Genomic DNA, 22,431 nt, shown 5'->3' on the forward strand with positions numbered 1-22,431 from the left:
GTCTAGGCTTTTTCTTTACATCCCCTCACCTCCTCCACAGCCACCTAGAACATAATATTCAAGAAATCAAGAGTCCCAGTGCCCAGGGAGAGAATTCTGAGAAGGCCCGAGGAGATCCCTGCTCAGACACGACTGTGCCTAAGGGGTAGCTCTTCCATTTGCAGAAATTTCCAAGCTGCAGCCATGGGGGATCCTTGGCAGAAGGGTAGGATCACTAAAGTCCCATGAGCCCTGGATAGGCTCTCTATGGCTTCCGTGTGCCGACTAACGTAACAGCTTTAAAATGAGCTTCCCACAGCCTTGCTAGGCTGCAGAATTCCTAGAGCCTTTTTCAGGGTGAGGGGTATGGGTGGAGCCAGGGCTTTTGGCATCTCAGCCTCTCCCAGATCTCAGTCTCTTCCAGATCTCAGTCCTCATGATCCAGATCATGCTGAATGGACTGGGAGGGGGCGGGAGACTCATTAATCCTTAGTTGTAGACCTGGGAAGCTGCTTGAAATGAGTCTTCTGTCATTACCTAAGCATATCATTCAACCCAGCAATTCTACTGCTGGGAATCTGTCCTATGGAAGTCACCATGGATGTATACAAAGATGTATCTATTGGAACGTTCATTATAGCATTTTAGAATAGTAGCAAAACAAAACAAAGAAAAAAAACTCAGCTTTCCAATAATAGGGTATCGGGTAAATAAATTATAACATATCTGCGTGTTTGAATATTGTGTAGCTACTAAAAAATGTTACAGGAGAATACTTTGGGCACATTAAGAATATCAAACTAGGCTGGACGCAGTGGTTCACACCTGTAATCCCAGCATTTTGGGAGGCTGGGGCAGGTGGATCACTTGAGGTCAGGAGTTCAAGACCATTCCAGCCAACATGGTGAAACCCCATCTCTACTAAAAATACAAAAATTAGCCAGGTGTGGTGGTGTGCACCTGTAATCCCAGCTATGTCAGGAGGCTGAGGCAGGAGAATTACTTTTACTTGGGCAGCAGAGGTTGCAGTGAGCCGAGATGGCACCACTGTGATCCAGCCTAGGCAACAGAGCGAGACTTGGTCTCCAAAAAAAAAAAAAAAAAAATCAAACTAACTGAAAAAAGCAGGCTGCAAAGAGGTACATACAATATGAAAACATTTAAAAAATAAAAATACAGATTCAGTGTGTGCATAGAAAAATCCTGGAAGAACATATACTAGGTGTTAACAGTGGTTATCTTTACATGGGGAAAAATATACGTGACATTTTCTTCTGTGTTTTTCTGTATGGCTCAGTATTCTCCAGTGAGCAGGCATAACTTATGAAAGTATTAGAATATAAACGCTACAAGAGGGAGACCTGGCTTTTTCCACAAATACTGAAAAAGAGGAGAGAATTTGCTTTGCTAGAGGAGTGCCTGGAGCATAGTAGGAGCTCAAAAATAAGTGCTGAATGAATAAATGAATACGTTAGAAGAGGAAAAGTATTTTAAAATAAATTAAGTCTCTCTGCTATTTCTGTCTGATAGTTCGTTATAAGAGGAACTGCCTGGACCATGGAATATGCAGAAACTCCAGCAGAGATTCCCTCCAAAATCCTGGTTCTTGCACGTTCTTCAGGAGCCTTGGCTGAGCAAGTTATTTCAACCCAGACCCTTGGGAGGAGGCAGGTAGGGGTGTGTGGGTAAGGCCCTGGCTGCTGAGGGGAGTCTGACACTGGCAGGGCGGGGTCGTGTGGGTTGGAGGGATGGTCAGTCCTGATAATCGGAGGCATACACACCCGGGTCGGTCTTTCAACTGAGGCTCTGGGGTCGAGGTCTGAGTCCCGGAACAGCGAGTTATCCATATTCCTCACCATCCGTGCAATCAGCTCTCCCATGTTCAGACCAGAAGGAGAGGTTCCATAGGTCATGTTCGTGCCATCCTGAGGCCCAACAGAGAGAGCAGGGAACAACCCAGGAGAGGGAAAGAACAAATACAGAAGGGTGGAAAGGGAAGGAGAGAGGAGGAAGAGATGGGACAGACAAAGGGAGAGAGGAGAGATCAACAGAGCACGAATGGAGGAAAGATGGAGAAAAATGATACAGGAAAAAAAAGTTCATCCATGCTGTTGTGTGCTAACTCATCTTCCAAGCTCCACCGGGCGTCTTATGGGGAGAAAGGGACAGGAATTCAGCTTGGACCCCATCCTCCCCGATGGAAACCACTAAGCCTATCATAGCAATATACTGAGCAGCCCTCAGGGAAGACATGCCCCCTGAAGGAGGCCTGGCCACGGGTGGCCATCTCCCTACCCTTGGCTCCTGTCTCAGTTCACAGCATTTCTTTGCACTGAAAGGGGCTGCGGGTTTAGCTTCTCCCAGGTAACACCACAAAGCCCACGTCCCAAGTGGGGGGTGTGGTGAAAGTGCAGTGACTGGGGGGCTTTCTTAGGGAAATGGGGGGCTCAGGTCCACAGCCAAGTATGTGACCAGCTTAATGGGAGCGTGCTGAGACTGAGGAGCATCAGCAAGGGAGGCCTCCACTGACACAGGCCTCTGGACTGATTTCCACTGACATTCCAGAGCTTGAAATGTCCCTGACCAGTGTCTTTATTGAAAATCCCCAAGAACTGTTCTCCCTTGAGAAATGCCCAGTCCTCAAAGTTGACAGCCAGTTCCTGCTTCCTCAAACGAAACATGCACTCTGTCCCACACAAAAGCTCTGTGCTGCCCTTCATTGGGTAAAAGGCTTCCTGACACTTGGAGCTCCCTGCCCTGTGCCCCATACCCCAGACTTACATCAATGGAGCAGCCCATGAGGGAGCCTCTCTCGATGGCTTTCTTCATGATCTTGTGCATGTCACTAGGAGCGTCCCTGATCTCAAAAAACTCTGTCACCCCTCCTGTGAAGTCCTCCATGGCCTCTGTGGTGTTCCCACCTTTCAGAGCTTCGTAGGAACCATGGAGCCTTAGAAAGAGGATGAAGACCAATTTGGGGTCACAGAGTTCCAGGAAACAAAGTCCAGGTACCACTGCCACCAGAACTTTACCTCTTGGATGCTGTGATGTTCTTTCATCAATTCCACATTAACCCTGTGAGCTAATGGGGTGGAAACGATTCCCTTTCTTCATAAACGAAGAAACTGAGCTCAAGAGGCTAAGTGACCCACCCAAGACCACAGAGAGCCAGAGGCACTGGGATTGAAACCCAGCTATTCCCACTTCCTGAGAGCTATTTTCACTACATCCTGAACCTTGAGGAAGGGCTGCATTAAAGTCATTAGCAGCTGCCGGTGTGGTGGCTCACACCGGCAATCCCAGCACTTCGGGAGGCCGAGGCTGGTGGATTGCATGAGCCCAAGAGTTCGAGACCAGTCTGGGCAACATGGCAAAACCCTGTCTCTACAAAAATTAACCGGGCATGGTGATGCCCACATGTAGTCCCAGCTACTTGGGAGGCTGAGGTGGGAAGAGCACCTTGAACCCTGGAGGTCAATGCTGCAGTGAGCCGTGACTGCACCACTGCACTCCAGCCTGCGTTACAGAGTGAGACCTTGTTTCAAAAAAATTTTTTAAATCCATTATTAGCATCTGGGGTGAGCTTTTAAGTTGAGAGACAACATGGTTTTATAAATCTGCTATAAGCACGTGAGGTTGAGCCAAGCAAGACCCTGGGATCTGAGCTCCAGAGATAGGATGCTCTGATCCAAGACTTGCAATGCCACCATGGAGGCGCAATGAAAGAACTCGCCTTGGTAAGCTAAAGCTAAAGGTCTTCTAGGCAAATCTTCATTTCTACTTGTAAATGTAATGTTTTTAATTAGAGCTGTTGCTGCCTGGAACTGATCCCTAACTTTGGGTCACAGTTGGACACCAACACCCACACATATGCGTGTACAGAGGCACATGCCTCTTCCTGTGAGTGAGGCCTTGGCTGGATTTTGCAACCCCCTTTCTCACCTCTAGTCCCATCTCACATTCCAAAGCGTTGCTTACTTAGCATAAGCCTTCTCCAGCAGAGCGCTCCAGAACTCATTGCGGTGGTTGGACTTGGTGAAAACCAGTTGATTGTTGTAGGTTGGCAGGCAGTCATCAATAACTACGTCCACCCACTCTCCATAGCGCCAGAACTGCACAGAAGCGTCAAGCACAGAGTCACATACTCAAATTACTGTTAGGAAATGTGTCCTTCCTCCACATTCCTCAGGGGGTTCTTGGATCCCAAAGCAGCATCATTTCCTAAACTCTGCATCTGGGTGCCTGTTCATCCTATTCTGGTTTGGGGTGTGTGAATCTGTCTCTAACTGGACTGTGTGCTTTTCGAGGGCTGGAAGTGAGTTACATACACTTCATGTCTTCCACAGAGTCCAGCCCTGTAATGGGTACAGTAGGTGCTCCATGAGTGTCTTAAGATGTAAGATTTTCATTCTCCTGCTCAGCAGGTCGGGGGCAGGGCCTGGCTGTCAGTGCTCTCAGGTGCCCCCAGCTGATTCAATGTGGCCAGGGTTGGGAACTATGCAGTGAAAGCACTGTACTGATTTAGGTTTTTTGCTTGCTTGTTTGTTTTTGACAGAGTCTCACTCTGTTGCCCAGGCTGGAGTGCAGTGGCGCAATCTCGGCTCACTGCAAGCTCCGTCTCCTGGGTTCACGCCATTCTCCAGCCTCAGCCTCCCGAGTAGCTGGGACTACAGGCGCCCACCACTACGCCCGGCTAATTTTTTGTATTTTTTTAGTAGAGACGGGGTTTCATCGCGTTAGCCAGGATGGTCTCGATCTCCTGACCTCGTGATCCGCTTGCCTCGGCCTCCCGAAGTGCTGGAATTACAGGCGGGAGCCATCACTCCTAGCCTTGATTTAGGTATTTCTTGATGCCAAACTGAAGAACAAGGATTGAAATGGAGGAACAAAGTGACCCAGAATCTATTCTAGCTGTAGCAGGAACATTGTCCAATCATTTCAAGTTTGGATGTTGCTCTTTTTTGAATCAATCAGTTTGAACTGAAAAGAGCCAAATGCAGTTTAGTCTCCTTTTCAATGGCACTTTCTCCCTCATTGAAAAGAGAACAGAAATCTATCTGATATTTGTGTTTAAGGCCCTTTAGATCTAAGACTCTTTAAATGTGCCATGTTCCCAAGGCAGCAGGAGGGGGAGTCTGAGCCTGGGGATAGACCTTTTCTGAGGCCTTCTGTGCTGAGGTGCAAGATCAGCAGAGCAAGAACTGGTAACGTGGGTCATCCTGGGACATGAGGGAGCCTTTGAGGCTGGAGACAGGCTGACTCCCCAGCATCCCAGAACCTACGAGACCCTCACAGGTAGAACTCGGTTTGGTTCTGCTCTAGCACTAGCTCTATGCCAAGATGACTGGGACTCAGAAAACTTCCAGTAACTGGATGGATTCTAGAACCATCGGACTCAGTTCTAGGGCAGACAAGAAGCCTGATCCCCAGGTTAAGCAGACTCTTCTTCCAGGGCTTGGAAGAGAGGAGTGATAGCCTCGGTACCGCCATGCCTTAGAGAGGAAGAAGTACACAGGAGCCCTGGACAGGGGTTCCTGTACAACCTGAAGGGTCCTGTGGTGTCCCGGGGCTAGTATCTTAGGGACCTACTTGAGAAGCGCTGCAGGCAGTAACAGCAGCCAGACAGCTGCAAAGACAAAAATAGACCCACAGTAAACAGGACGTCTTCCTGCCTTTCTGGGACATAGTGGAAGGTGGTGGGGGAGGGATTAGGGATCCAGAGATAAGAGCAACTGCTTCCTCCCAGGCCTGAAGCCTTAAGGGGATCCATGCCCACTGTTGCTGCTGGGGTTAGATGGGTGGAAAGTTTCCTCCAGCTTCTGGGAAGTCAAGACCAGGAGACCCGCGGTGGGTGTCCTGCAGCTGACCCTCTTAACTACACTCTCATTACCTCACCTGGAAGTGGAAGATCCCTGCGTAGTTTTCGATGAAACTTTGATCATGGGGTATGACTCGGAAAAGAAGGCGCTGGTTCAGGGTCAGGCAGGCGATGGCTGCGAGAAACCAGCAGTCCCCTGCAGGCAGACACAGGGCACAGATTGTGAGCAGTCCTGCTCCTCCTGGGAAGAAAAAGCCCCAATCCCAGCCAGCCACTCCACTTCCCTGAACAGGAACTCCCCTGGTGCCCACTGTCCTACTTCCAGATCTGACCTTACAGAGGTGTCAACCCAGGGAAGGAGAACTGGACAGGAATTCCTTGACAATATGATCAACAGGTAACTTACTCCCTGTGACTAGACATTTTCCTCAAGGCTGCAGGCAGTTCCTCCAACTGCAGTATAAACTCACTTCCTTTTTAGGCCTCAATGGAGACAGAGCAGTAGGTGATCATAACCGGGCTGTTCTTCCTAACACCTGTAGGAAATCCGCCCTGCCCCGTGCCTTTGCAATGTAAGTCCAATTCCTCTTCCGACCTCAGCGAAGACTGAGCATCAGAGAACCATCCACCAAGATGATTGGTACTGGAAGGAAGGCCAGGTAGGCAGCTGCCCTGGAACCGGTCTCTAGGGGGCAGTGAGACATTGCCGGCAACGGAATGAGAGCGGGACATTTTCTTACTCTCTAGAGTTCTTTTCTGACAGAGTACTGTATGTAGTTGGAGGTAACACTTTGCGCTCTTGCTCTCTCTCTTTCTCTCTCTCTCTCTCTCTCTCTCTCTGTGTGTGTGTGTGTGTGTGTGTGTGTGTGTGTAATAGGGGGTGTACCTGGTCATAGAGCTGCCTTCTAAGGAGGATGGGTTAAGTGAAATGCAACTGAGAGTGTGCAGGGGAGACGAGAGCTGCCTGCAGCCACCCTCCCCTACGCTCCTCGGAAGCAGCCAGTCTTTCCTTGGAAAGAGTGTATTGGTTTGAAGGTCCCAGAGTATTATGTCCAGGGCTCTGCAGGAAGCCTTCCCCCAGGTGCAGGAACCCAGATATTCATCTGATTTCTTCTCCGCCTCCCTTTCTGGAACGAAATAAGACAAATTCCTTTCATTTGGTCTTGGGTGCCCCTTTTCCTCAAATTTAAATTGTTTCTGTTGATGTTCTCTCCAATTTTACTTCATAGAGCTTGCTTATAGTCCACACCAAAGACAATACTTTCTGAACAAGAGGTCGAGAGAGAGGAAGATCAGATGGAGCAGCCAAGCTAACCAAAGAGAAAATTAGATGCTCATCTACATGGCAGATGCCATCTTTGTTGAAAGACTCCTTTAATACGGAGCTGTGCTGGGGCAATTTAAACAGGGGTTCCAGTTACAAGTGCTTTCCCTGGCGATGCCTTTTGTGTGTATCTAGAGTCTCCATGCCCAAGGGGCATGCTTGGTGCACAGTCAGAGAGCTGTCTTCCAAGAAAGACGGGTACAGGGAAAAGCAGGGCTTTTGTCATGCTGAGTGGGGTATGTAAGTGTCCTTGAGATGCTGGAGAAGAGGCCACAGGATGCATATACCCCCTGTGATGCATGGCAGAGTGCGAAAGAGGCATATAGGAGGAAACGAAGCCATCGCCAGCATGTAAACGACCATAAAGCAACTGTTATAAAAAATCTTCCAAAAAGTTACTAGAAGCAAGAACAGATTGTCCCTTTACCTCCTGGAAAGGGATCACACCTTGTAATCACCCCTTGATCATCTGGCAGGATCTGATATGAGGCACTTTCCTACCTAGATCTCCTTGACAGATGTCAGTTCTGTTGGCTCCATCAATGATAAATCGGGGATTCTCGCAAATTTCCTGTGAAACGAAAAGGAAATGACCAGGTAATAATAATAGTGTGTGTATATATAGAATATTTATTTATTTATTTATTTATTTATTTATTTCAGACAGAGTCTCACTCTGTCCCCAGGCTGGAGTGCAGTGGTGTGATCTTGGCTCACCACAACCTCTGCCTCTGGGGTTCAAGTGATTCTCCTGCCTCAGCCTCCCAAGTAGCTGGGACTAGAGGCATGCACCACCACGCCCAGCTAATTTTTGTATCTTTAGTAGAGATGGGGTTTCACCATGTTGGCCAGGATGGTCTCCATCTCTTGACCTCGTGATCCGCCCGCCTCGGCCTCCCAAAGTGCTGGGATTACAGGTGTGAGCCACCGCGCCCGGCTTCAGCAGCTATTATTTATGGAGTTCCATTATGTAGTGTTCCTGATAGTATTCCATTTGGCCCTATGAAGGGAATACTATCATTCTTATTTTTCAGATAATGAAACTGAGGCCCAGCGAGGTTAAGAAACTCGTGCAAAGACAAACAGCTAGTAAGTGGCAGAAGCCAGAAGCATGTCTCCTTTTTATATTGTCCCATGCTGCTTCCCACACTGTCATACTATCCGAGTAAGGATGCACTTTGAGAGTTAGGGCAGTGTCGGCCGGGCGCGGTGGCTCACGCCTGTAATCCCAGCACTTTGGGAGGCCGAGGCGGGTGGATCACTTGAGGTCAGGAGTTCGAGACCAACCTGGCCAACATAGTGAAACCCTGTCTCTACTAAAAATACACAAATCAGCCAGGCATGGTGACAGGTAATCTCAACTACTTGGGAGGCTGAGACAGGAGAATCAAAATAATAATAATAATAAATTAATTAAAATAAAATATAGATTCAGTGTTTTGTTTTGTTTTTGAGACAGAGTCTCACTGTGTCACCCAGGCTGGAGTGCAGTGGTGCCATCTCGGCTCACTGCAAACTCCGTCTCCCAGGTTCAAGCAATTCTCCTGCCTCAGCCTCCCGAGTAGCTGGGACTACAGATGTGTGCCACCACGCCTGGCTGGTTTTCGTATTCTTAGTAAAGACTTCTTTTTTTTAATGCCAGAAGCAATTGGAGCAGTATATTTAAGATGCTCAAGGAAAGAAAATGTGAACCAAGGATTTATATACAACATGACTTCTTTTATTCATTTCAAGAATAAGGGATGTGGGCAAACTGTTTCTAATACATAAGAATTCAGGGAATATTGTTCCCAGAAGCTCTTCCTGAGGAATATACTAAAGAATAACTTTCAGACAACCAGAAGGTTTAGAAGGACATTAACATAAGAACTGGGAATAAGTAGTTAGTATATCGTTATTTGTAGATTTAAAACTACATGATGGCTGGGTGCAATGACTCACACCTGTAATCGCAGCAGTTTGGGAGGCCGAGGTGGGTGGATCACGAGGCCAGGAGTTCAAGACCAGCCTGGCCAACATGACGAAATCCCCTCTCTACTAAAAATATAAAAATTAGCCAGGCGTGGTGGCTCATGCCTGTAGTACCAGCTACTCAGGAGGCTGAGGCAGGAGAATTGCTTGAGCCTGGACGCAGAGGTTGCAGTGAGCCAAGATCGCATCATTGCACTCCAGCCTGGGCGACAGAGTGAGACTCTGTCAAAACAAACAAACAAAACAACAACAACAACAACAACAAAAAAGCCCAACAAAGTACATGCTGATTAAAGGGAGGATGTAAAGTATGTAATATATTGCCTATAGTGTTCGGGCAATGAACAACTATTTAAAACCATTTTAAATGAAAGGTGAAAGAAGAAAGCCTATGGAAAGACTACACTGTTTTCAGGAATTATTTTGGTAATGATATTATTAATATTGTTATTCTGCAGCTTAATCAGACAAACAAAAGTAGAGGAAATTCATTGCCAGCAGACTTGCCATAAAGAAATGTTGAAAGAAGTTATTTAGGGAGAAGAAAAATGATATAGATCAGAAACTTGGACCCACATAAAGAAAGGAAGAGCACTGGAGAGGAAATAAATGAAGATAAAATAAATTCTTAATCTAAAGGGTAACTTAGTTAAAATTATAATAAAAATAATGTGCTGAGCAATTATAGCATACAGGTAAGTGAAACGAATGACAGTAATGTCATAAGCAAAGGAAGGAAGGAAATGGTAATACTTTGTTATAAAATACCCATACTACAAACTAAATGGTATAGAGTTATTTGAGGGTGGACTTAGTTGAAAACGTATACTGGAAACTCTAGCATGACCACTAGAATTGGAAAAAATAAATATAATTGATATACCAAGAGAGGAGGTAAGGCCGGGTGCCACAGGTTCACACCTGTAATCTCAGCACTTTGGGAGGCCAAGGTGGGCAGATTGCTTGAGCTCAGGAGTTTGAGACCAGCCTGGGCAACATGGCAAAATCCCGTCTTTAAAAAAAAATATATATATATACACACACACACACACACACACACACACATATTAGTTGGTCATGGTGGCATGGCATGCACCTGTAGTCTTAGCTACTCAGGAGGCTGAGATGGGAGGATCGCTTGAGCCCAGGAGGCGGAAGTTGCAGTGAGCCAAGATCATGCCACTGCATTCCAGCCTGGGTGACAGAGCCAGACCCTGTCTCAAAAAAAAAAAAAAAAAAAAAAAAACCAAAAAAACAAACAAGATGACAAAAATGAGGAGGTAAAAGGATAAAATATAAAACTTTCAGCCGGGTGTGGTGGCTCAGGTCTGTTATCCCAGCACTTTGGGAGGCTGAGGCGGGCGGATCAGGAGGTCAGGAAATCAAGACCATCCTGGCTAACACGTTGAAACCCCATCTCTACTAAAAAATACAAAAAAAATTAGCCAGGTGTAGTGGCGGGTGCCTGTAATCCCAGCTACTCAGGAGGCTGAGGCAGGAGAATGGTGTGAACCCAGGAAGCAGAGCTCGCAGTGAGCCAAGATCACGCCACTGCGCTCTGGCCTGGGCGACAGAGCGAGACTCTGTCTCAAAAAACAAGAAACAAAAAACAAAAAAAACCTTTCAGTTAAACCAGAGAAGCCCCAGAAAAAGGGGAGGGGACAAGAACAAATGCAATAAATAGAAATCAGTTACAAACATGTAGGTAGTAATCTAACTATATTATAATCACTTACATGTGAATGATCAAAATACACCAATTTAAAGGCAAAGACTGTAAAAGTAGATAAAAACAAGACTCAACTATATGTTGTCTGCAAGAAACTCACTTTATTTATTTATTTTTTTGAGACAGAGTTTCGCTCTTGTCGCCCAGGCTGGAGTGCAATGGCACAGTCTCCACCTCTCGGTTTCAAGCGATTCTCCTGCCTCAGCGTCCTGAGTAGCTGCGATTACAAGCATGTGCCACCATACTCGGCTACTTTTGTATTTTTAGTAGAGATGGGGTTTCACCATGTTGGTCAGGCTGGTCTCAAACTTCTGACCTCAGGTCATGCGCCCGCCTCAGCCTCCCAAAGTGCTGGGATTACAGGCGTGAGCCACCATGCCTGGCCAAGAAACCCATTTTAAATATAAAAACTCATACATAGGGAAGGATGTATCATGCTAACAATAATCAAAAGAAAGTTGTAGTTGTATTAATTTCAGAAACAGCAGATTTCAGAACAAGGACAATTATCAGAGATAAGGAGAGCATTACATATAGATGAACAGATCAATTGGTCAATTTTCCAAGAAGACATACAATCCTAAATGTGTGTGCACCTAACAAGAGTATCAAAATACATGAGGCAAAGAGTGATAGAACTGAAAGGAGAAATAGACAAATCCAAAATTATAGTTGGTGACGTCAACACCCTCTTTCAGTAATTATAGATCAAGCAGGCAGGCAGAAAAGCAATACGGATATTGCTGACCTGAACAACACTATCAACCAACTGGATCAAATTGACATTAATAGAAGTCTACATCCAACAATAGCGGAATAAACCATTTTCTCAAACTCATATGCAACAAGTCAGTAAGATAGACCACATTCTGAGCCATAAAATACACCTTAACCAAATTTTTCTTTTTTGAGATAGTCTCTCTCTGTCATCCACGCTGGAGTGCAGTGGTGTGATCTCAGCACTCACTGCAACCTCTGCCTCCCAGTTCAAGTGAGTTTCCTGCCTCAGCCTCCTGAGTAGCTGGGATTACAGATGCATGCCACCACGCCTGGCTAATTTTTGTATTTTTAGTAAAGACGGGGTTTCACCATGTTGGTCAGGCTGGTCTCAAACTCCTGACCTCATGATCCACCTGCCTCGGCCTCCCAAAGTGCTAGGATTACAGGGGTGCACCACTGCATCCGGCAACCAATTTAAAAGAATAGAAAGCATAAGTGTCTTCACAGACCACAGTAGAATGATACCTGAAATCAATAACAAAAAGATAGTTGAAAATCCCAAATTATTTGGAAACCAAACAACACAGTTCTAAATAACACATGGGCCAAAGAAGAAATGTCAAAAGAATTTACAAAATATTTTCAACTAAGTGAAAATAAAAATATAACATCAAAATTTGTGGGATGCAACAAAAGCAATGTTTAAAGAGAAAGTTATAGCATTAAATGCGAAAGTTAGAAAAGAAAGAAAAGAAAAATCAGTAAGCAATATTCCACCTTAGGACACTAAAGAAGAGATATTTAAGCCTAAAGCAAGCAGAAGAAAAGAAATAATAAAAAATCAGAGCAGAAATAAATGAAATAAAAAACAAGAAAACAATAGAAAGTCAATGAAAACAAAAATAGTTCTGTGGAAAGATCAATAGAATTGATAAACCTCTAGCCATGCTAAACAAGAAAAACAGAAAACACAAATTAGTAATATCAAAAATGAATGACAGGTTATCACTTGTGGGAGTTCAGTCAGGCTGGTGGGAAAAATTTTAAGATGAATTTATAGGATACAAACACAAACCCTCTGGGAAGGCCTAGAGGTTTGCATAGTGTTTGGCTGAAGGCAGTGAATTCACTTAATTACCCACAGGTATGTTGACTCAAAGCCTTTGTCATTAAAACTGTGCTAAATAAATGCCCATAGGGCCAGCTAGTCAGGGCCTTGGCTGCTGACTGTTTACAGCACCTTCCTTAGTGTCTGTGAGCGGCTTGGACCCCTGGCTGCTCTTTCACTAAATATCAGTGTCTTGGTATGTTATTCATCTGTCGTGGGAGCTGGGGTCTGCAGGACTCCTGCAATCATTACTGAACTTTTGGACATTAAAGGGATAATAAAGAAATATATGGACAGCTCCATGCCCACAAATTTGATAACAGGTGAAACTGACAAAGTTCTTGAATGATAAAAACTACCAAAATTCATTTGAGGAGGATTAGATAATCTGAATAGTGCTACACCTATCAAGAATATTGAGTCAATAATTAATAACCCTCCAAAAAACAAGGCACCAGAATCAGATGGTTTCACTAGTGAATTCTACCAAATATTCAAGGAAGAAATAATATGAATTTTCCACAATATGTTCCATAAAATAGAAACATAGGGAACACTTCCTAACTCATTCTATCAGGCCAGCATTATCCTAATATGCAAGCCAGAAAAAGATATCGTAATAAAGGAAAACTACAGACCAATATCTGTTATGAACATACAAGCAAAATCCTCAATGAAACATGAGCAACTCAAATATAACAATGTATAAACAGACACCATGACCAAGTGGGATTTATTTGAGGTACAAGATTTGTTCAACATTCAATAATCAATTAATGTAATTTACCACATCAACAGGCTAAGAAGAGCAATCATATAACCATATTAATTGATGGAGAAAATGCCCTTGACAAAATCTGACACCCATTCATGATTTAAAAAAACCTCTCAGCTAACTAGGAAGAGAGGAGAATGTCCTCAACTTGGTAACGATCATCCGCTTTCAAAAATAATAACAGCTAACTTCATACTTAAGGGTGAGAAACTAGATGCTTTCCCCTTAAGATTGGGAACAAAGCAAGATGTCCCCTTGTACCTCTCCTATTCAGTGTCATACTGGAAGTCTTAGCTAATGCAACAAGATAAGAAAAAGAAATGAAAGATATAAATGTTGGAAACAAAAAAAAAAAACTATATTTACAGATGACACGATTGTCTATGTAGAAAATTCCAAACAAATGACCCCAAAAAATCCACTGGGAACTAGTAAGTGAATATAACTCAGTTGCAAGATTCCAAGTTAGTATATAAATACCAATTAGTTTTCTATATACCAGCAATGAACAACTGGAATTCGAAATTTTAAAAATTCCTTTTATATTAACACACAAGGCCAAGAAATATTTAGATATGTCAGTGTGAACTCATGTTTAGCTTAGTATAGATACAAATCGCTTTATATAGAAGTATTTTCAGATATGTGAGATGGTTATACATAGAAGTATTATAGATATGTGTAGATCGCTGGCTTAGTACACCCACATATCTCCTTTCTCTATCAGCTGAGAGGAACAGAAGCAATCACACTCCGGTAGCAATGAGCAGACTTAGCAACCAGATCTTGATATCTAATACCTTTTGCAATAAAAGAAACCAGTGCTCCTTGGAGAAATGACTGATTCTAGGACTGGGGCAGGAGATACACATTATGAGCTGGTAGTGCCAGAAAGTAAGAAAGTGCTCAAGGAAAAAAAAAAACAACCCACAAGCAATTAGGGCATGTTAAATAGGCACAGGAGCCAACTGAGAGCCCCCAATGCAGAAAGCTGGGACAAGCTGAGCACCTAAATAAAGCAGTATTGGATTACGACTTAAAAATCAAGATCCATGAATCCATATTGATATAAACAAGTGACTGAATAAATAAATGGGGAGAATAGTCAAAGCTCCCATACAGAATGATTCCCAATAATTGATGCAGATCCTCTGCCCTCAAGAGGGTGGAGCACAACTCCCCCTTGCTTAAGTATGGGCTTATGCTTAGTGTCTTGCTTCCAGAGTATAGTATGGAAAGAGGGGAAGAAGTAATTTCACAGTAGAGAAGCCTGACTGGCACTACTTCAGCCACATGACCAAGGTCAACACCAACAATGAGAAGGCATGTTTATTGTCTGCATCCTTGATATATAATGTGACGAAAATGGCACTTTACCCTGTGGTCTTCCTCCCCCAAACCCTTAAGCCCATAAGGAGAAACACAGCAGACAAATGTAAATTGAGGGTCATTATTTTACAGAATACCTGACCTGTGAAGGTCATAAAACACCAGGGAAGGCAGAGATACTGTCAGAGCCAAGAGAAGGCTAAGAAAATGTTACTACTAAACATAATGTCGTATATTGGGTGGGATCTTGGAACAGAAAAAGGACATCAGACAAAATACTAAGAAAAATTATGGACTTCAGCTAATAATAATATATTAACACTGGCTAATTAGTTGTAGCAAATGTACTATACTAATGCAAGATGTTGGTAATAGGAACAAATGACTGCAAGGTATATGAGAACTCTGTACCATCTTCACATTTTTTTTCCTGTAAATCTAAAACCATTCTGAAATTTATGGTTTATTTAAAAAATAGATATAGGCCGGGTGCGGTGGCTCAAGCCTGTAATCCCACCACTTTGGGAGGCCGAGACAGGCGGATCACGAGGTCAGGAGATCGAGACCATCCTGGCTAGCACGGTGAAACCCCATCTCTACTAAAAAAATACAAAAAACTAGCCGGGCAAGGTGGCGGGCGCCTGTAGTCCCAGCTACTCGGGAGGCTGAGGCAGGAGAATGGCGTGAACCTGGGAGGCGGAGCTTGCAGTGAGCTGAGATCCGGCCACTGCACTCCAGCCTGGGAGACTCCGTCTCAAAAAAAAAAAAAAAAAGATATAAATACTTCTAACAGTTTTTTCATCCACTCCAACAGATCATCTTGCAGATCTACTGGGTTGTATACACCCTCCTCAGAGCCTACTGGTCTAGAGAGTTTCTCGCCTGCTCTAAATGCAGTGAACGCTTTTTGGAGCTCTAAGCCTCTCCAAGCAGGAAGAAGGGCCTTGTGCTACACACTCCCAGGCACTTTCATCTACTCAAGTTGACACGAGGGGCTTATAGGTTGCACCATAAGGTAGCCTGATGCAAACTGCTTCATCCTGTAAGGACTCTGGCTGCTCAGCACGGACCTTTCCACTTAAACAGAAGTGACAGCACATGAATGAACAAGCGTTAGGTGAAAGATTAAGAAGGCAGGTCTCCATCCTTCCATTTCTTTACTGTTCACCACCTTCCACAGAACTCTCCCTGAAACTGTGAGCCTTAGTACTTTTAACCACTCTACTCTCCCACCCCCAAAACACCTGCTCTGAAGAAGCGACATGAGGCCAGGTGAAATGGATCTTGCCTGTAGTCCCAGCACTTTGGGAGGCCTAGGTAGAAGGATTGTTTGAGCCCAGGGGTTTGAGACCAGCCTGGGCAACACAGTGAGGCCCCATCTCTATAAATAAATAAATAAATTTATTTATTTAAACAAATAAAAAGGTGGTGGCACATGCCTGGGGTCCCAGCTACTCGGAAGGCTGAGGTGTGAAGTGGGATCATTGTTTGGGCCTGGGGGATTGAGGCTGCAGTGAGCTATAATCAAGCCACTGCACTCCAGCCTGGGTGACAGAGCAAGTCTCTCTCTCAAAAAAAAAAAAAAAAGAAAAAAAGAAAAAAGAGATATGATATTCGACTACAGTGCATTAGCTCCCTAAAAATATTTATGATTTCAGGGACCCATAAAGTGTTATAATAATCTCTAGCTCAGGAATAGAAAATAACATCTCCAGTTTCAGGAGGAAGCAGAAAGGTATCTTGGATAAAGAGACCCTTGATAAGTCAATTGCCCAGAGGACAGATCCATGGCCTCTGGCTCTGGACCACTTGGCTTCTTGTTCCCCAAGAGCTGGCTGCTGAAGCCCCATCCCCTCCATCCCTACCTTTGGCCTTTTCCACATGATGGCCTTAATCTTGGTTTTGTGGCTCAGCTCATGGGAGGCCAGGACCTGAACACCTGCTGGGAACACATGATCTTCAAAGAGGCACTTCTGGGCCAGACATCTTTGTTTGAGAACAACAAAATCCTGCTCCTCAAACTTGAGGGGCATTTTCTCCTGTCCCTCTCTCGGATCACACAGTCACAGAAGAATCCTGACAGCAGGCAGGGCATGACGAGTGCTCAGGGAGTGGAGCTGGGCCTTCCCTGCTGCCTCTTCCCACTGCATCCTCAGCCCAGGCCTAATCCTCTTGGGAATGGCCTGGAGCCGATATAGCTCTTCCACCCTCAGCAACACCATGCAAATGAAAACAGACCAGAGAAAGGTCATGGTCAGAGTCAGCACCTTTGACTGGAGGCCCCTGAGCCTGTGGTCTAGGAGCAACACTGTGAGAGGGAGCCAAGGAGGGGAGAGAGAGTTCCAAGGACAGCCTCGGGATCGACTGCAATGGCCTGAGGACCCTTAGGGCACCTTCATCAGCCTTGCTGGGATTCTTCCTCTAAAAAGAAAATATTAATATAGTTACAGAGAGGCTTACTTCGTCTCAGCAAAAGGTGTTCATGCCTTTGACACTGGTGATCAAAAGGCTATAGCATGGGACCTTCTGATATACTAATCCTATACAGGTAACTGAATGCATAGGAGGAATCTGCTCCATGCCATTGTTTGGAGGTGATGACACCTTCACACTCCTGATGTCCCTGGCCCACCCCTCAAAGACCTTGACCAGTCATTTAGGGACTCTCTTATGTGAAAATGATGCAGAGGGTAGGTAACTTGACCGCAAATGGAAGTCCCTGTTAAGAGTAGGTCTCCGTGGCAGTGAGCAGACATCTGTTGTTGCAAATTCAGGACCTTTAGGGTGGAGAATGTGCTGGATGGGGAAAGCAGATGAATGTGTGTCGTGTGGGAATTATATTCATAAGAAAGCACAGCTTTTTCAACTTGCACTGTGCTTAAATAGGCAGCTCTAATGTAAGACCAGGGAGCTGACATGGGAGGAAACTCAGGCCTGGTGGCTTGCCCGCTAGGAGGATGCCCAGTCTCCCTGTCTGCTCATGAACGCCTGATGGCCTTTGTCTAATCTGTGCTTCTCGAAGTGCGATCTTTGAACTTCATGCATCAGAATCATCTGGTCTGCCAGATGAAAATACAGATTCCCAGGGCCCATCCCAGGGCCCATCCCTACTTGAGGATTTGGTAGGGGTCTGGGACTCTGCATTTGGAATAGGTTCACCAGGACAGTCTTGTGTTCACTAAAGTTTGAAACCAATGACTTTATTTATTTATTTATTTATTTATTTTTGAGATAGGGTCTTGCTCTGTCACTCAGGCTGGAGTGCAGTGGCGTGATCTCGGCTCACTGCAACCTCCACCTCCTGGGTTTGAGCAATTCTCCCGCCTCAGCCTCCCAAATATCTGGGATTACAGGCACACACCACCATGCCTGGCTAATTTTTGTATTTTTAATAGAGACAGGGTTTTGCCACATTGGCAAATAATAAGGCTGGGAGCAGTGGCTCACGCCTGTCATCCCAGCACTGTGGGAGGCCGAGGCGGGCAGATAATGAGGTCAGGAGATCGAGACCATCCTGGCAAACATGGTGAAACCCCGTCTCCACCAAAATATACAAAACCTTAGCCGGGCATGGTGGCGGGCGCCTGTAGTCCCAGCTACTTGGGAAGCTGAGGCAGAAGAATGGCATGAACTCGGGAGGCGGAGCTTGCAGTGAGCCAAGATCACACCACTGCACTCCAGCCTGGGGGACAGAGTGAGACTCTGTCTCAAAAACAAACAAACAAACAAACAAACAAACAAAAAAACAAATAATACAAAAGACCATGTAAAGCAATGCAATAGCAGTTTCTTTCCTTTCCTCTTTCCATCTCCAAATCCCTCTCCTCAGAGGCAGCCACTTTGAATTCTTTTAGCTCTTTCACTGGTATTTACCCCATATTTTAAAATAACTAATATGCTTATTTTATTATTCTAATTTGTTATTTTTACAAAGTACCAGAACTTCTGTTTTGTGAATCAGATTTAGGCTTCTTGTACTATATTCTGCCCACCATTTTCCCAAAATAACTATGTCATAAATTTTGGTAAACTCAGGCTGGGCACAGTGGCTCATGCCTGTAATCCAAGCACTTTGTGAAGCTGAAGCGGGTGGATCACTTGAGGTCAGGAGTTTAAGACCAGCCTGGCCAACACGGTGAAACTGGTCTCTACTAAAATTACAAAAATTAGCCGGGCGTGGTGGTGCATGCCTGTAACCGCAGCTACTCAGGAGGCTGAGGCAGGAAAATAGCTTGAACCTGGGAGGTGAAGATTGCAGAGAGCCAAGACTGTGCTATTGCACTCCACCCTGGGCAAAAGAGTGAGACTCCGTCTCAAGACAAAACAAAAAATTTTTGGTAAAATCAAAATTCATTATTTACTTTAGGGTTATTAGGTAAATATTGTTTACTTCTTAGCTAAGTGATATGTTGTAATTATATTTCCTTTCTGTATAAATGTTCCTTTCTTCCTGTTACTGATAATTCTCTTCTTTTTCTATGTATTTACCATGCTTTTTAGCAGCAAGAGATCCTCCAAATACTTGAGCTCATCAGGCACAACATAGTGATACTGCAGAATGCCATAGATAAAGAGAAGTTCTCCAAGAGTCAGAGAAAAAGACAGATGGCCTGTGAAGGTACACTGATTAGAAAGACTGCTGCTTCTCAACAGCAGTGTAAGCCAGAAGATAGTACTAGCATCAACCTAGGACTGATTATACAGGAAAACTTTTCAAGAGTGACAGCAAATTTCATACAAATAAAAATGCAGCGTTCTTACTTACTACAAATAGACCCTTACTGAGAGAACTTCTAAACATTGTACTTCAAGAAAAAGTAAAATTATTCTAGAAGGAACAATCTAAGACACAGGATAGAACAAAAACAGTAAGTAAAGAAACTGGTAAACATGTGTAAATCTAAGCAAATATTGACTGGATTAAAAATTATAATTTCTCATTTTAAGGTTGAAAAATAAAGATAGGGCCTTTATCTTTAAAGGGTGTGGTGTCTCATGCCTGTAATCCCAGCACTTTGGGAAGCTGAGGCGGGCAGATGGCCTGAGGTCAGGAGTTCGAGACAAGCCTGGCCAACATGGCAAAACCCTGTCTCTACTAAATATACAAAAATTAGCCAGGCGTGGTGGTGGGTGCCTGTAATCCCAGCTACTAGGGAGGCTGAGGCAGAAGAACTGCTTGAACCTGGGAGGCAGAGGTTGCAGTGTGCTGAGATGGCGCCACTGCACTTCAGCCTGGGTGACAGCAAGACTCCAGCTCAAAAAAACAGAAAAAGAAAGAACTAAAATTCTGAATAACAACAATGGCATATTAGTTAGGAGAGGAGTATTTAGGGTTAAAATGTTCTACGGTTCTCATATTAAGAGAAAAATAAAATTATTGATTAAGTTCAGACTTTGTAAGATTAATATGTATGTTAACATTTTTGGGGCAATCAATGGAAAAACAAAAATCGTCTATATCTTTCAAATTAGTAGAAAGGAAAAAAAGAAAAAAATCCACTTATAATAAATTTAAAAGAAGGGTAGATAAAAGAAACAAAGAACATTTAAAAGGCAATACAAAGTATATGGTTAAGATAATGAAACAAACCCAAAATATATTAATACTTATCATCAATGTAAACAGACTAACATTTCTAGCTAAAAGACAAAGGTTTTTAGAATGTGTTTGCTTAAAAAGCCATAGCGGTTTATAAGAAATATACCCATGATATTAGAACATAGAACTGCTGAAAGTAAAAGAAAGATAAAAATATATACAACACAAACCTTGCCCCAAAAGCTTGTGTACCTTCGCTAATACTCAGCAAAACTGACTTTAAAGCCAAAAACAAACACCTCTGAGATAGGATCACTACAAATTCCTAGAAAAATAAATATTACCACTGACTCAAGAAGAAAAACAATTTCAAATGATCCCATGATTATTAAAGAGGTTGTAGATAGAAATCTTCCTTTAAAGAAAACATTGGCAAAATGCTACCAAGTATTTAAGGAACATTTAGTTTTAATCTTATGCAGTCTCTTTCAGAACAAGGCACATCCCGCATTCATTTTTTTCTTTTTGAGACACAGTCTTGCTTTGTTGCCCAGGTTGGAGTGCAATGGTGCGATCTCGGTTCACTGCAATGTTTGAGCTGAGCTCTGCCTGCTGGGTTCAAGCGTTTCTCGTGCATCAGCCTCCTAAGTAGCTGGGATTACAGGCATGCACCATCATGTCTGGCTAATTTTTGTATTTTTAGTAGAGACAGGTTTTGCCATGTTGGGCAGGCTGGTCTCGAACTCCTGACCTCAAGTGAACTGCCCACCTCAGCCCCCCAAAGTGCTGGGATTACAAGCGTGAGCTACCATGACCGGCCTCTGCATTCATTTTATATTATCAAAATTGGACAGCACAAGAAAGATAAATAATAAGCCAATCTCATAAAGCTATGATCTATCTATGAGCAGACAATAAAAAACCTAAATAAAAGATTAGCAAACCAAAATTCAGTGATATGTAAGAACGTTAATATGGTCTAAATGTGCTTTTCTAAGAATGCCAGGTGTCAACATTAGAAAACTCAATTAATGTAATTTTGCATATTAACTTTTTAAAGGAGGATAATTACATGATTTTCTCAACAGATGGGGAACAGTATTTTATAAAGTTCAACAACCATTTATGATTTCAAAAAATCTTTTAAGGCACAGCAAGACTAGTGGGGGACTTTCTTAATGATAAATGGTATCTATTAATCTATTCAACAGTGAAAAATTAAGAATATTCTCGGCCGGGCGCGGTGGCTCAAGCCTGTAATCCCCAGCACTTTGGGAGGCCGAGGTGGGCGGATCACAATGTCAGGAGATCGAGACCATCCTGGCTAACACGGTGAAACCCTGTCTCTACTAAAAAATACAAAAAACTAGCCGGGCGAGGTGGCGGGCACCTGTATTCCCAGCTACTCAGGAGGCTGAGGCAGGAGAATGGTGTAAACTCGGGAGGCAGAGCTTGCAGTGAGCTGAGATCTGGCCACTGCACTCCAGCCTGGGCGACAGAGCGAGACTCCGTCTCAAAAAAAAAAAAATTCTCTTTAAAATTGGGAACCAGAAAAGGATTCCTGTTATTTTCTTTACCTTTAACATTATGCTGAAGGGTTTAGCCAGTGCTATAGAACAAGAATGAGGCTACTGCAAAAGGTACTTGGCAGCCCTGTCATTATTTCTAAATTATCTATCTACATAACAATATAGAATCTACAGATCTACAATCAAATTACTAGAATTACAGCTGGGAGTGGTGGCTCATGCCTTTAATCCTAGCACTTTAGGAGGCCGAGGTGGGCAGATCACTTGAGGTCAGGAGTTCAAGACCAGCCTGGACAAAATGGTGAAACCCTATCTCTACTAAAAATACAAAAATTAAGGCCGGGCGTGGTGGCTCAAGCCTGTAATCCCAGCACTTTGGGAGGCCGAGACGGGCGGATCACTAGGTCAGGAGATCGAGACCAGCCTGGCTAACACGGTGAAACTCCGTCTCTACCAAAAAAATACAAAAAACTAGCCGGGCGAGGTGGCAGGCGCCTGTAGTCCCAGCTACTCAGGAAGATGAGGCAGGAGAATGGCGTAGACCCGGGAGGCGGAGCTTGCAGTGAGCTGAGATCCGGCCACTGCACTCCAGCCTGGGAGACAGAGCAAG

At 44.1% G+C, this 22,431-nt stretch overlaps 1 protein-coding gene across 4 annotated transcripts in view; it reads right to left on the reverse strand.

The window, feature by feature from the left end:
* Positions 1-22,431, reverse strand: part of LOC105491693 (calpain 3) — a 61,804-nt gene that overhangs the window by 21,601 nt on the left and 17,772 nt on the right. For 3 of the 4 annotated variants that reach the window (XM_011758279.3, XM_011758294.3, XM_011758284.3), the window contains 5 exons: positions 7,623-7,692; positions 5,875-5,993; positions 3,958-4,091; positions 2,761-2,929; positions 1,761-1,904 (listed from right to left, as the gene is read on the reverse strand). In XM_011758279.3, the coding sequence (XP_011756581.1) occupies positions 1,761-1,904; positions 2,761-2,929; positions 3,958-4,091; positions 5,875-5,993; positions 7,623-7,692 (636 nt within the window). Of the gene's footprint in view, positions 1-1,760; positions 1,905-2,760; positions 2,930-3,921; positions 4,092-5,874; positions 5,994-7,622; positions 7,693-22,431 lie in introns of those variants that run through there. The other variant, XM_011758300.2, reaches the window with a different exon arrangement.

The sequence above is a fragment of the Macaca nemestrina genome, chromosome 7, assembly GCF_043159975.1.
Source record: "Macaca nemestrina isolate mMacNem1 chromosome 7, mMacNem.hap1, whole genome shotgun sequence".
NCBI classification, from domain to species: Eukaryota; Metazoa; Chordata; class Mammalia; order Primates; family Cercopithecidae; genus Macaca; species Macaca nemestrina.